We start from the raw sequence: 11757 nt of genomic DNA on the forward strand, positions 1-11757 counted from the left end.
CTCTCAGCTCCATTCCCTCAGTTCAGGGAGACCGCTGTGCTCTGCCCTCTTACTGCGCCATGGCCTGGACACTCGTGGCTTTGAAAGATGTTTGACAGTTTCTGCTGTCTTGTGATCGTGTTTCTTGGCATGTGACCAACAACCTTCTGGGGGATACAGTTAAGTTTTCCTGAAGACATCTTAGGCACTGTTTATTTTTTAAAAAGATTTTTATTGATTTGTTTATTTGACACAGAGAGAGAGCACAAGCAGGGGGAGCAGCAGAGGGAGAGGGAGAAGCAGATTTCCTGCCGAGCAGGGAGCCCAGTGCGGGGCTTGATCCCAGGACCCTGGGATCATGACCTGGGCCGAAGGCGGATGCTTACCTGACTGAGTCACCCAGGAGCCCCAGGCACTGTTCAGAGATCAAATTGAGATTCAGATTCAGCCCTTGGTGGGGGTAGATGAGACCACGTAATTGACAGTTGGACGAACAGAAACCTTGCATGGAGAAAGGCCTGCGCTCATGGGGACTGGCTGCTACACTGGCTGGTAATGCGTGATCAGCTGTGCGCTCTGCTCAGAGCCTGGCAAGTTAAGCAGCCAGCTGGGCGCCTCCTCTCAGTACCGGAGTGCAGCCACTCTGCCTCTGCTTCCTTTGCAGCTGGCCCTCCCACCCACTGGCGCTCCACTTCTGCAGTTTCTTAAGGCTCCAATCGGGGCCTCTTTTCCTTCTAAGTGAGCTCCTTTATGCTCAGGACTTCGATTACTGCATATATGCCGATGAGTCACAGACGTCTATCTCCACGTCTGAACCGTGTGTCCAGTGTCCTATTTATCTTGAGTGGCTGACATTTCAAATCCAGCACATCCAACATGCCCGCAGCTCAGTTTCTGGTCCTTGCGTGCCCCACCTCTCTGCTCCTCTCCCACTTTCCCCCCCGCCGTACTTCGCTGAGATCATTCCCACTCTTCTTTTAGATCTCAGTTCAGCCATTTTCTCCGGAAGACCTTCTTGACTTCTCTAAACTTGGCGGATCCTTCTATTTCACTCCCTCGGCACCAGGTGCATCGCCTTGACAGCATTTTTTTTAGCTGTTGGAATTTGTCTCCCTCAGGCTCTCAGCTCTATTCGTGAGCACCATTGGCCTTGTTTTGACTCCTACATTCCTAGCACTTTGCTAAGAGCCTGCGGCCTTGCCAGGCCTCCTGGTACAGTAATTACATGGAAAATGTACGAAGAATTGCAGCATGGTCTGTTTTTAAGATTCTTCAGTTGCTGTAGAAACCCAGAGTTAAAAGGAGCCCTAATGCTGCCACTATGAGAAATTCCCCTATTCCTTACAAGTTTCCTATCTAATAACTTTCCAGGCTTTAAGAAAGCGTGTTTAATCAAGTTTAGCCATCAAGGTCAACAAATTGCTGTACAAAACAAGCACATTCAGACCAGCACCATTGCGGTCTTTTTGTTTAGAAATTGATACAAAGGAACCGGGGGAGGTACCTGTCAAAGCATATTTAGAAAATGAATTCTTTGTTGCTCATTCCCATGCATTGTTTCCTCATGATTTATTTTCATATCTTTTAGCACTCTGATCTACAAATTCGGAAGAACTGAAGAGCTGTGGACCTGAAAGCACTTCTTAGATCACATTTCCTTTTGTTTTGTTATATTTGTAGATAAGTTTTTCTCTCAACATAATTTACACATTGCCAAATGGGATAGATTGTACATTAAGTGTTTTGTTTCTTTACACTTTTATGCTCTGAGTTTTGAAATAGTTTTATGAAGTTTCTGTCCTTTTTTAAAATCATTGAATAGATTGTTAATATGTACATATACAAAACTATATAGATGGGATGATGAGTATCAGTTTTTTATTCCTGAAGACTTAAAGCTTGATCTGTTCCCTGAGCCAGGGTTGTATCTTCATGTCATCTTAGAGTTTTGTTTTTAGTATCTTTAGTTTTAGTATCTTTAATTTCTGAAGATGTGCAAAAAAAAAAAAAAATTTAGCTCCATGCATCTGAAATAAGCACTGAGCCATTAACAAGGGTATTTCAGCAAGTTGTAATTTATTTTGGCTTAAAAATGAGATTTTTTAAAAGGAAAAATGTTTGTTCTTATGTATTAAAGAAATGGACTTTTTATATGAAGATTTTTTAAATGCCTGAAGGACTAGTTTGAAAGCCTCTTTTAAAAACAGTTTCTCTAACGTGACTTTGAGAAGGGGTAATGCGTGATCAGGTGCGCTCAGTTTTATGTGGTCAGTGTGAAAAGGCTGTGCGACAGCTCAGCAGCTTCGGGTAAAAACAGCTCCAACGGTCTGTCTAATGGGGCTCTCTGGGCGGGCTGCTCTTCTCTGACTCTACAAAGTTCAGCATCAAGCGAGTGTGAGACAGCTGCAGTGTAAGAGCATGAACCATATAGCAAAAACTGGAATAATTAGTTTCAAGATAAAGCACTTCTTCCCAAAGGGAATTATTATGACCTAGTGAAAATTAGGCGTTATCTCCACACTTAGTTACCAACCGCAAATGTCTCTTTGCACTAGCTCTCAAACTTTGGGTGGACTCTTCCTGCAGAATATGTCATTAACCCGAAAGTCCATAATTCCAGTCGAAACCTTCTTTTGCTGAGTTTGAAACACTGTGCACCATGCGTATTCCTGCGAGAGGAGACGTCAAAGGGATGGTTGGGTCCTTGTTGCTACTTTTGCTTTCCTTTGTTATACAGGCTTTGTGTTGCACTTTTTTCCTCCAGAGGGATTTTATAGCACCTTTTGTTGTAAGACAGAATAATAGCAATTGTATAAATATGTAGCTTCTAATGCAAGCCTTATCTTGCTTTACCCTCTCTGCTCTCTGAGCGGGTTTACCGTGCACAGGGTATGAAGCGATTGTGGAACACTGTGCCTTTGTCTAGACACCTTCTTGTTTAATTACTTCTTCCTCTGTTGTTGTGTTTCCCTCCAAATGTCAGTAAACTTTGTCTTGCTTCCAACAACTTGTAAGGCTCATTACTGGTGGCCACTCTCTCATCATGTGTTGCAATAAATACTGTTTTTCACACATCCTAATATTGTGAAATCAGTTGGAGAAAATGAACCATAAAAATTGGCTTGTTGTTCATTTTCAGTTATTCAAGTGGACCCGGTCACAGAAACAGTTTATCTTTGTGACATAAAGAGAAATACATTCTACTCAGACGTGTAAAATGCTGGTATGATGGCTAGTGAAGGGCGTGCCGGAAGACCGACTGAAGTAGTGGCTGTTTTCTCCATTCTTGATTCTGCCATGAATTTATTTTGTAACTGTGAGCAAATCACTTAATTTTCCTGTTTACTCACTTAAAAAGGGGTGGGGGGAATGTTTGTATCCACACTTACAGATATTATAAGAAAAGATAGAGCCCTTCATAATCATTTAAAAATACGTTGTGGGGGTCACCTGGGTGGCGCAGTCGGTTAAGCATCTGACTCTTGGTTTTGGCTCAGGTCATGATTTCAGGGTCCTGGGATCGAGCCCCACGTCAGGCTTCACGCTCTGTGGCATTGGCTTTAGATTCTTTCTCCCTCTCCTTCCCCCTCTGCTTCTCCCTGCTCGTGCGTTCTCTGTCTCTCTAAAATAAATAAAATCGTAAAAAAAAAAAAGAATACATGGGATTCTCTTAATAGAAAGCTCTCCCTGTTACACAGGTTCAATAGCTGTTGAATCTGTCTTTTGGTGTTTGTATATAGACCAGTATTACCAGAGCATCCTGTTTCATTACACTGTTTCTGAGATCCTTATATTACTTGTGGTGTTGCCAGTGTGAAAAAACAGAGGCTAAATTTTTCCATTATATAAATTTTGATGTGTGTCAGCATAGTGGAGTAGCAAGGTTAAAGAGGGAGAGATTGATGTTATCAAGCCATGTAACATTTGCTACTTGAGCAAGAACCCCACCCAGATGTTTGACATTGAACTCAGGTTCTCAACATTTTCCACGATGGAAGGCTTTTCGATCATAACGTCAACTTCATTGTTACATTTTATTTTTTTTAAAGATTTATTTATTTGACAGAGAGAGACACAGCGAGAGAGGGAACACAAGCAGGGGGAGTGGGAGAGGGAGAAGCAGGCTTCCCGCTGAGCAGGGAGCCCGATGTGGGGCTCGAGCCCAGGACCCTGAGATCATGACCTGAGCCGAAGGCAGACGCTTAATGCCTGAGCCACCCAGGGGCCCCTCATTGTTCCATTTTGGATTTAATTACTTCATATGAAATAACCTCTGCCAGTCTTATGAATTAATCCCAATTTTTCCTGCACTCACCTGTCCTCACACTCTCATTTTGATTCTGTTTAAAGTTTATAAAAGTTTGGGGCTACTTTTAGACGATCTGAAGTAACAGCCTATTAAATCCCTAGGGAGAAACATCTGGTGTTAATTTTATTCTCCAAACAGTCGCATTTTGTGGTTAACTGTGTGTGCAGTTAGGTTAGAACAATCTCTTCACTGTATCTGTTCAGACAGGAAAAACTGAAATAGAAACTACTTGAAGTAGAAATTATTGAGTTACTTTGTTGATTGTTTTTATTTCTTTGATGGAAAACAAAGGAATGGCCTGGAGTAACTGATACGTTCAGTGCTTTTCTGAAGAATGATGGAGGAAAATCAGGGTATGCTTATTTAATCCTGGAGTAGATACTCAACCTTGACGGAATTGTGGCAATTTTTGCTTTCACAACCCATTCCCATTTTCCTAAAAATAGTCTTTATGATAGTTCCATTTTACTAAAAATGTACTCAGTTAATTTTCTTTGCTATCTAGACAGCCTTTACTTTTCTTAGTGACCTTCCCCTCAGTTTCATTATGAACAAGCCCAAATATTTTCTCCACCCTTCTTTTCCCTTTCCCCCTCTGTACCTTCAACTTACAAGGTTTCCAAATAAATTCTCATTGTTCAAGATAGGTGGGGTTTTTTTTTTTAATAAAGATTTTTATTTATTTGTCAGACAGCACAAGCAGGGGGAGTGGCAGGCAGAGGGAGAAGCAGGCTCCCCATGGAGCAGGGAGCCGGATGTGGGGCTCTGGGGCTCAATCCCAGGACCCTGGGATCATGACCTGAGCCGAAGGCAGATGCTTAACCAACTGAGCCACCCAGGCGTCCCAAGATAGGTGCGTTCTGTGAAGTTTCCCCAACACTGAAGTAGCGAATCATACTTCCTGGGGGGGGGATACAGGGTTCGGTTAGCCTTTTCCTCAAACCATCAATACGTAACCTGGCTTCATGTGTGTCTCTGTTGAAAACCACCTTATTTAATATCACTGATTCATTAACCTTGAGCTCAAGAGGGCACTATCACTCATGCCTGAAGGAAGCTTCTCAGCCCCTGGTGGTCCCTCCGGGAGGCCCATCCCAGCCTGCTTGTGCTCGGGACACAAGATGGCACTTAGCACCGCGCCGGGGTGGTTCACGCGGCGAAATCAGCAAGACACCAGAATGGGAGGTACGCAGCGGTAAATCGACTATGGGAAGGGCCCTCGGTCACAGCATGAGCGCTGAAGCAACAAAAAGGCAGAGGTCCCCAGGGTCCATCCCAGCTGGGATCACGCCCGGCAGGGGACTCCGTTGCGGGCCACTCCTCGCATGCGCGCCGATGGCCTGCGAGTGCCCCGAGTATTGATGGGAGAGCGACAGGTCAGTATTTTAGCAAGCAGTCCCACTTACAAGTAATGAACATCTGCTGTAGCCACAGAGCGCCTGTTGCCCTCATTTTCCTCCAACGCCGTGTTCTTTTCCCACCATCATTCCTCTCTGGGTCCGTTTCTTTCCTGGCTCCATGCCCTACTGCCGGCTTCCCATGTCAGGGCCCTGCTGCTTAGAGACATTTCCCTGCTCCACACTGAGAGCTGACATTTCCTGAGAATGTTGTTTGCGGGTAGAATCTGAAACCAGCCTTACCCACGCCGGCCCCCTACTCAGCAGAGGGCAGGGAGAGACCGAAGAAAGAGGCTACTTCAGGCTGCTAGGTGGCAAGGTTTTAAAAAAATTACTATTTTTTATTTTAGGGAGAGAGAGGGAGATGGAGCACATGAGCAGGGGGAGGGGCAGAGGGAGAGAGGATCTCAAGCCGACTCCCCTCTCAGCGCAGAGCCCGACTGGGGGCTCGATCCCACCACCCTGAGATCATGACCTGAGCCAAAATCAAGGGCTGGCTGCCCAACCAGCTAAATCCCCAGGTGCCCCAGGTGGTGGCTTTAATGAGCAAGGGACCTGGCAGAGGAGGCTCGAGGCTCCACCCGGGCAGCAGCAAGACGAACGGATCCCTGCACCAGCCCTAACACCAGATCTTCAAAGTGGATAAACGGGCCCTAACCGGCTTCAGTGGCGTGGACCGCCCAGGTGTTCTCCGCACCGCAACCCCATCTCCAGGCGGTGTCCTGGGAGCAGCCTCTGGGAGCGGGGAAGGCAAGGGGAACCCACATTCCAAGGACGGGGGAGGGGGTGACCAGTCGGGGGGCCAGCTCTCGGGTCAACTGGCCGCATCTTTTCAGGGACCTTCCCCAACAAACACTGTGCCCTACGTGTTCTCATTTTACTGTCGGGTTGGAGGTTGGACCTTCTATCTGGAGAAGTGAAGTAACCTGCCCTCCGATTGGGGTCACAGCTCGGGCCCTTTGCTCCTGAGTGTGGGGCCCTGCTCTTCCCTCAGCCTCCTTCCCCACGCCGCCCACAACACTGGTGTTCCCTGGGAAAAACAGGTGTCGTGGTCAAAGAAGCTCGGGAATCCTTGGGCTGAACCAGGTTAAAACATTTGTTTTTTCCTGTAAAGTTTTTTCTTTTTTAAGATTTTATTTATTTATTTGAGAGAGCCAGCGTGAGCATGTGCGGGCGAGCAGGGGGAGGAGCAGAGGGGGAGGGAGAGGGACAAGTGGACTCCACACCGAGCTGGGGCTCCATCCCACCACCCGAGAGCACAACCTGAGAGGAACCCAGGAGTTGAGGACGGAGAAAGGAGGGAGGAGTATTTCCGGTGGCACTGTTCCTAGAGATTTCTGGTTTGGGAGTTGGGGTTCTTGGGGAACCATTTATATTTAGGTTGGTTTACTTGTCCCTAAATCTGGCCCCTTAGCTCTGTGACCCCAAGGCTGTTTGCCGATCTGGAAGTGTTGAGAATGAACGCGAGCAGGGGCCTAGCTTTGTGCCCCGGAACAGTTAAGGGCTCAATAAAAGTGGGTCCTTATTTCTCCTGGAGGGCTTTGCCTGAAGGGAGGGATGTTTCCTTCCTCTTTCGATGGCTTTTCAGCCTCTTGGCACAAGGTGGCGTGCCACCTTAAAGAAAAACCGTCGGGAGCCCGTTGGTTTTTGCTTTCTTTCTAGCCTGCTTGTGCTTCTGTCTTTGCAGCAGTTTAAACACAGCTTATGTCATTTTACATTGGGTTTTCGGATGATAATCTATGCCTCCTCAAGGTATTTTAAATCTCTACAAGTAGGTGTGGCAGGGGCCTTCCAGACCCTCAGGGATGATGCAGAGAGCACCAGTCTTTGATTTGGGAGCACCTATTCCAAGTGCCAAAAAGTGTTCAGGATGATGTTAAGTGTATTTCCCTCCACTCCGAAAGTTGAGAATTTATTTTTTCTTAAAATTTTTTTTTAAAGATTTTATTTATTCACTTGAGACACAGAGAGATGAGCAGGGAGAGAGGCAGAGGGAGAGGGAGAAGCAGGTTCCCTGCTGAGCCAGGAGCCCGACGCGGGGCTCCATCCCAGAACCCTGGGATCATGACCTGAGCCGAAGGCAGATGCTTAACCATCTGAGCCACCCAGGCGCCCCTATTTTTTCTTAATTTTTAAAAAAAGATTTTATTTATTTGAGAGAGAGAGAGCGCGCACCAGCAGGAGGAGTGGGAGAGGGAGAAGCAGGCTCCTGGCTGAGCAGGGAGCCCGATGCGGGGCTCCATCCCAGGACCCTGAGATCATGACCTGAGCCAAAGGCAGACGCTTAACCAACTGAGCCACCCAGCCACCCCAACTCAGAGAATTCCTATACAACCTTCAGATTCTCCAAATATAAACATTTTACCACATTTGCTTTAGTCTATTTTTTTTTTTCTGAGATGTATGACAATATGCTGCAGGTGTGATACTATTTCACCCTTGAACATTTCTGTGTACATTTCTCCAAGTCCTAACTGCTGTACACACAATACCAAGGTCAGGAGGTTAACCTTGATACAGTGCTAAGCACTGTATCCAAATGTTGCCGAGTGCCCCACCTACGTGCTTCATAGTAAAGGAAAACAAGCGTTTTCCTGTTCCAGAATCCAATCCCTGAGCAATCCCTGCTTGTGTGTCCCCTGAAAGGGCTCTCGGCTTGAACGATTCTTCAGCCTTTGTCTTTCATGACTAAGCATTTTTGAAGTCGGCAGACCAGTTCGTTGTTTTATAGAATGCCCCTCAATTTAAGTTTGTGTGATGTTCCCTCACCATTATAGGTTATTCGTTTTTTTGGCAGGAATACCACAAAAGCCACGTTTGTTACCTTTCAGTACTCCTATCACAACCATTGAAACGGTCTGCTTGAGGTGGTGTCTAGCTGCTCTATTTTTCTCCTTTGTAATTCATTTAGGTAACCTGTGGGGACAGCGACTGATTAACTTAGTAAATAGAACAAACTCCGATTTGTTTACTAACGGCATTATGCGGAGTCAAATGAAAGTAGGGGTCTTGGGACAGGGCGGATGGGATATACATTTGTGTGTAGCAAATTATAATCCTTCCCTTACATATATAAACGCTTCTCATCCACTTGTAGATAAACCCAGATGCGGAGGTGGGGGTGGCGAGAGAGGAAGGGGGTCAAGCCGCATCCTGAAATCTGCTAGTTTTCCGTCCCTTACATCCTAGTTTCTCTCAGGCCAGAGCCCTGCACTTTCATTATATATGAAATTTGTGATAGTATTTCATTATAAAAAGGAACATTCTCATAGAAAATGTCTGGAAAACAGTGTAGAAAGGAAATGCACGTTACCATCTAAAGTCTACTGGTGGCATTTGGTGTATACTAAGTTTTATTTATTTATTTTTAAAGATTTTATTTATTATTTGAGAGAGAACACAAACAGGGGGAGGGGCAGAGGGAGAGGCAGACTCCCTGCTGAGCAGGGAGCAAGACGCGGGACTCGATCCCAGAACCTCAGGATCATGACCTGAGCCAAAGGCAGATGCTTAACCGACTGAGCCACCCAGGCACCCCTGGTGTATACTAAGTTTTAAATCTGATTTTGCAGGTTAACACGGAAACCTCAGCATTACTTTTGACAGTCCTTCATGAGAAAATTCCAAGTCTCAGAGGAGCCGAATGTATTTTTGGAACTTCAGGGGCTTACAAATCAGGATTATTAATATGTGCTGTGTACATTTGTGTTCTGTGTATGTACATGGCACTGCTGGGGTTGTGCACTGCACAACCTCTGCAGGTGTATGTATGGCCTTGACTGTGGTACGTAGTAATTGGCGTGGGGCTGGCCACTTGAGAAGTGTTTGGGGGACCCTGGAGGTACACACAGTCATACGAAGGTTCACAGCAACATTTCAGAAAGAAACTAGTTAAGAAACATAATGCTGTAATTGATTCATTGAATTGTATGCCAGCCCTTATACCTGCCCATTCACAAGGACCTCGGGGTCCTACCTGGACTCACTAGCTCTTCAAGGGTTTAGGTCTTCTCTAAAAAAACTACACTTACTGCCCACACCGACTGTATCAAATACCTGAATGCAAAAATGAAACAAGTCTAATTCATATTCATATTCAATATAAATTGTGAATTCATAGCACTAGTTATAAGGAAAAATAGTTACCATCTTTTGTAAGTGAATTTATGTTTTAAGTAGGGGCATGTATGTAAATAAGCCTTGGGGGTCTGCCTCTCCCCTTTTTTTAATAATCGGGGGGCCCAGAGAAGTCACTATGGCCTGTGTTTTTCCCCTGGGATAGAATGCTAGGCAGCGTGGCTCTCAGCCTTCCCAGAAGGCTTGTGAAGAGCCGGCCCTGCCCAGAGCCCCCCGCAGCAGCGTATGGCGGACCCCACACCCGGGTCACTAGTACCTGCCCTGACCAGCTTGTGAGCCTCCCCAGGCAGCCAGCCATCTTCCCCCACCACGGCTGGAAGGAATCCCTTCTACTGTGCCCCCATCAGAGAGCCCTTGCTTCTAAAGAGGGTCTGTGAGCAGCACTGAAGAGCAGGGGTCCGACTGCATCCTGGGAAATGCCTAGCTGGATTCTCACTCCCACCAGATGGCAAGGACAGTGTGGGATACTCACATCTAAAATACAGGCTTTTTTTGGCATACAGCAAACTGATTTTGCGGGGGGGGGGGGGGTGCCTGGAGTGCCTCAAAGATTGAGCCCCGCACTGGGCTCCCTGCTCAGCGGGGAGTCTGTTTCTCTCTCTCTGCCACTCCCCCTGCTTGTGTGCTCTCTCTCTCTGTCAAATAAATAAAATATTAAAAAAAAAAAAAAAAAGCAGTGGATTAGCCAATAAAGGGATAATTCTCACTTAGGTCACCTTTAAGAAAAAAACAAAAACACTAGGGACAGGGGCACCTGGGCGGCTCAGTTGGTTAAGCAACTGCCTTCGGCTCAGGTCATGATCCCGGGGTCTTGGGATCAAGCCCCACATCGGGCTCCCTGCTCAGCGGGGAGCCTGCTTCTCTCTCTCTCTCCCTCTGTCTCTGCCCCCCCACTGTACTCGCTCTCTCTCTCAAATAAATAAATAAAATCTTAAAAAACAAACACAAAACCACTAAGGACAGAAATAAGTGATTGTAAACGAAATAAGAGTCATAAAGGCGGTTGCCCCAAGCACCAGCTAGGGACTGAGCTGTTCCCACACTGGCGATTGGTGGGTGACCTGGCAGTGGTCATTTCTCCAGTGCATCAGCCCGTGTCCTACAGATACAGAGTCTTCTCCCTCTGCACCCCCTGCCTCCAACTCCTGCTCGTTGGACGCGGGCCTCCCTTCCCTACCCCCATGCCCAGGGCTCCTCACCCCGTGGGCCTCAGCACCACCCCGACCGAGGATCTGGTGGCAATCTGCGCAGCCGGGCACCGTGGGGCCCCCAGGGGGCGCTATGCACAGCTCAGGAACCCCAGACACTTGGGTTTACTTAGAAAATCCGTGGCGCTTGAAAGCAAAATGTCTTGCAAGTCGGATGTCTAATTCACACAAATATAGGCCAGAGGTGGCCTTGTTCCAACGAATCCATCATCTCTGGAGGCCCTATTCTTGGTAGAGGGCCCCCTTGCCACCACACTGACCCGCATGCTCCTGAACTCTGCCTCCGGCCGGCTCTAGGACATAGTGGGCAAGGGGCTTTGTGCAGTACATGCAAGAATCAAATCCCTCTCCTCCGGGATAATGAGCCCTGAATGTGAGCCCTGAGTAAGAGCATCTCAGCGTCACGTGGCTTCTTGCAGGGACTTTGTATACACTTAGATAATGGGAATGGGTCTGTTTTCTCCTGTACAGCGAACAGTTCATTGTAGAGATCAAGGGGCATCAAACACTCTTGGGAAAGGGGCACACAGTAAATATTTTAGGCTCCGTAGGCCTCCTCAGTTCTGCTGAGCAGTGCAAAATCAAACAGCGATGGTACAGCCATGAGTGAGCATCACTGGGCTCCAATGAAATTTAAATTCCATGTGCTTTTCATGTGTGATGAAATACTATTCTTTTGATCCCCTCCCCTGCCCACCATTTAAAGGCGTAGAAACTATTTTTAGCT

At 46.7% G+C, this 11757-nt stretch overlaps 1 protein-coding gene across 2 annotated transcripts in view; it reads left to right on the forward strand.

The window, feature by feature from the left end:
- The window catches only part of TMEM50B (transmembrane protein 50B), a 34237-nt gene extending 31090 nt beyond the window's left edge, over positions 1-3147 (forward strand). For both annotated transcript variants that reach the window (XM_021677988.2, XM_021677989.2), the window contains exon 7: positions 1568-3147. In XM_021677988.2, coding sequence (XP_021533663.1) covers positions 1568-1613 — 46 coding nt within the window. In that variant the 3' untranslated portion in view covers positions 1614-3147. The remainder of the gene's footprint in view (positions 1-1567) is intronic.
- The last annotated feature ends 8610 nt before the right edge of the window (positions 3148-11757 follow it).

Source organism: Neomonachus schauinslandi, chromosome 1 (genome assembly GCF_002201575.2).
Source record: "Neomonachus schauinslandi chromosome 1, ASM220157v2, whole genome shotgun sequence".
Taxonomy (NCBI): Eukaryota; Metazoa; Chordata; class Mammalia; order Carnivora; family Phocidae; genus Neomonachus; species Neomonachus schauinslandi.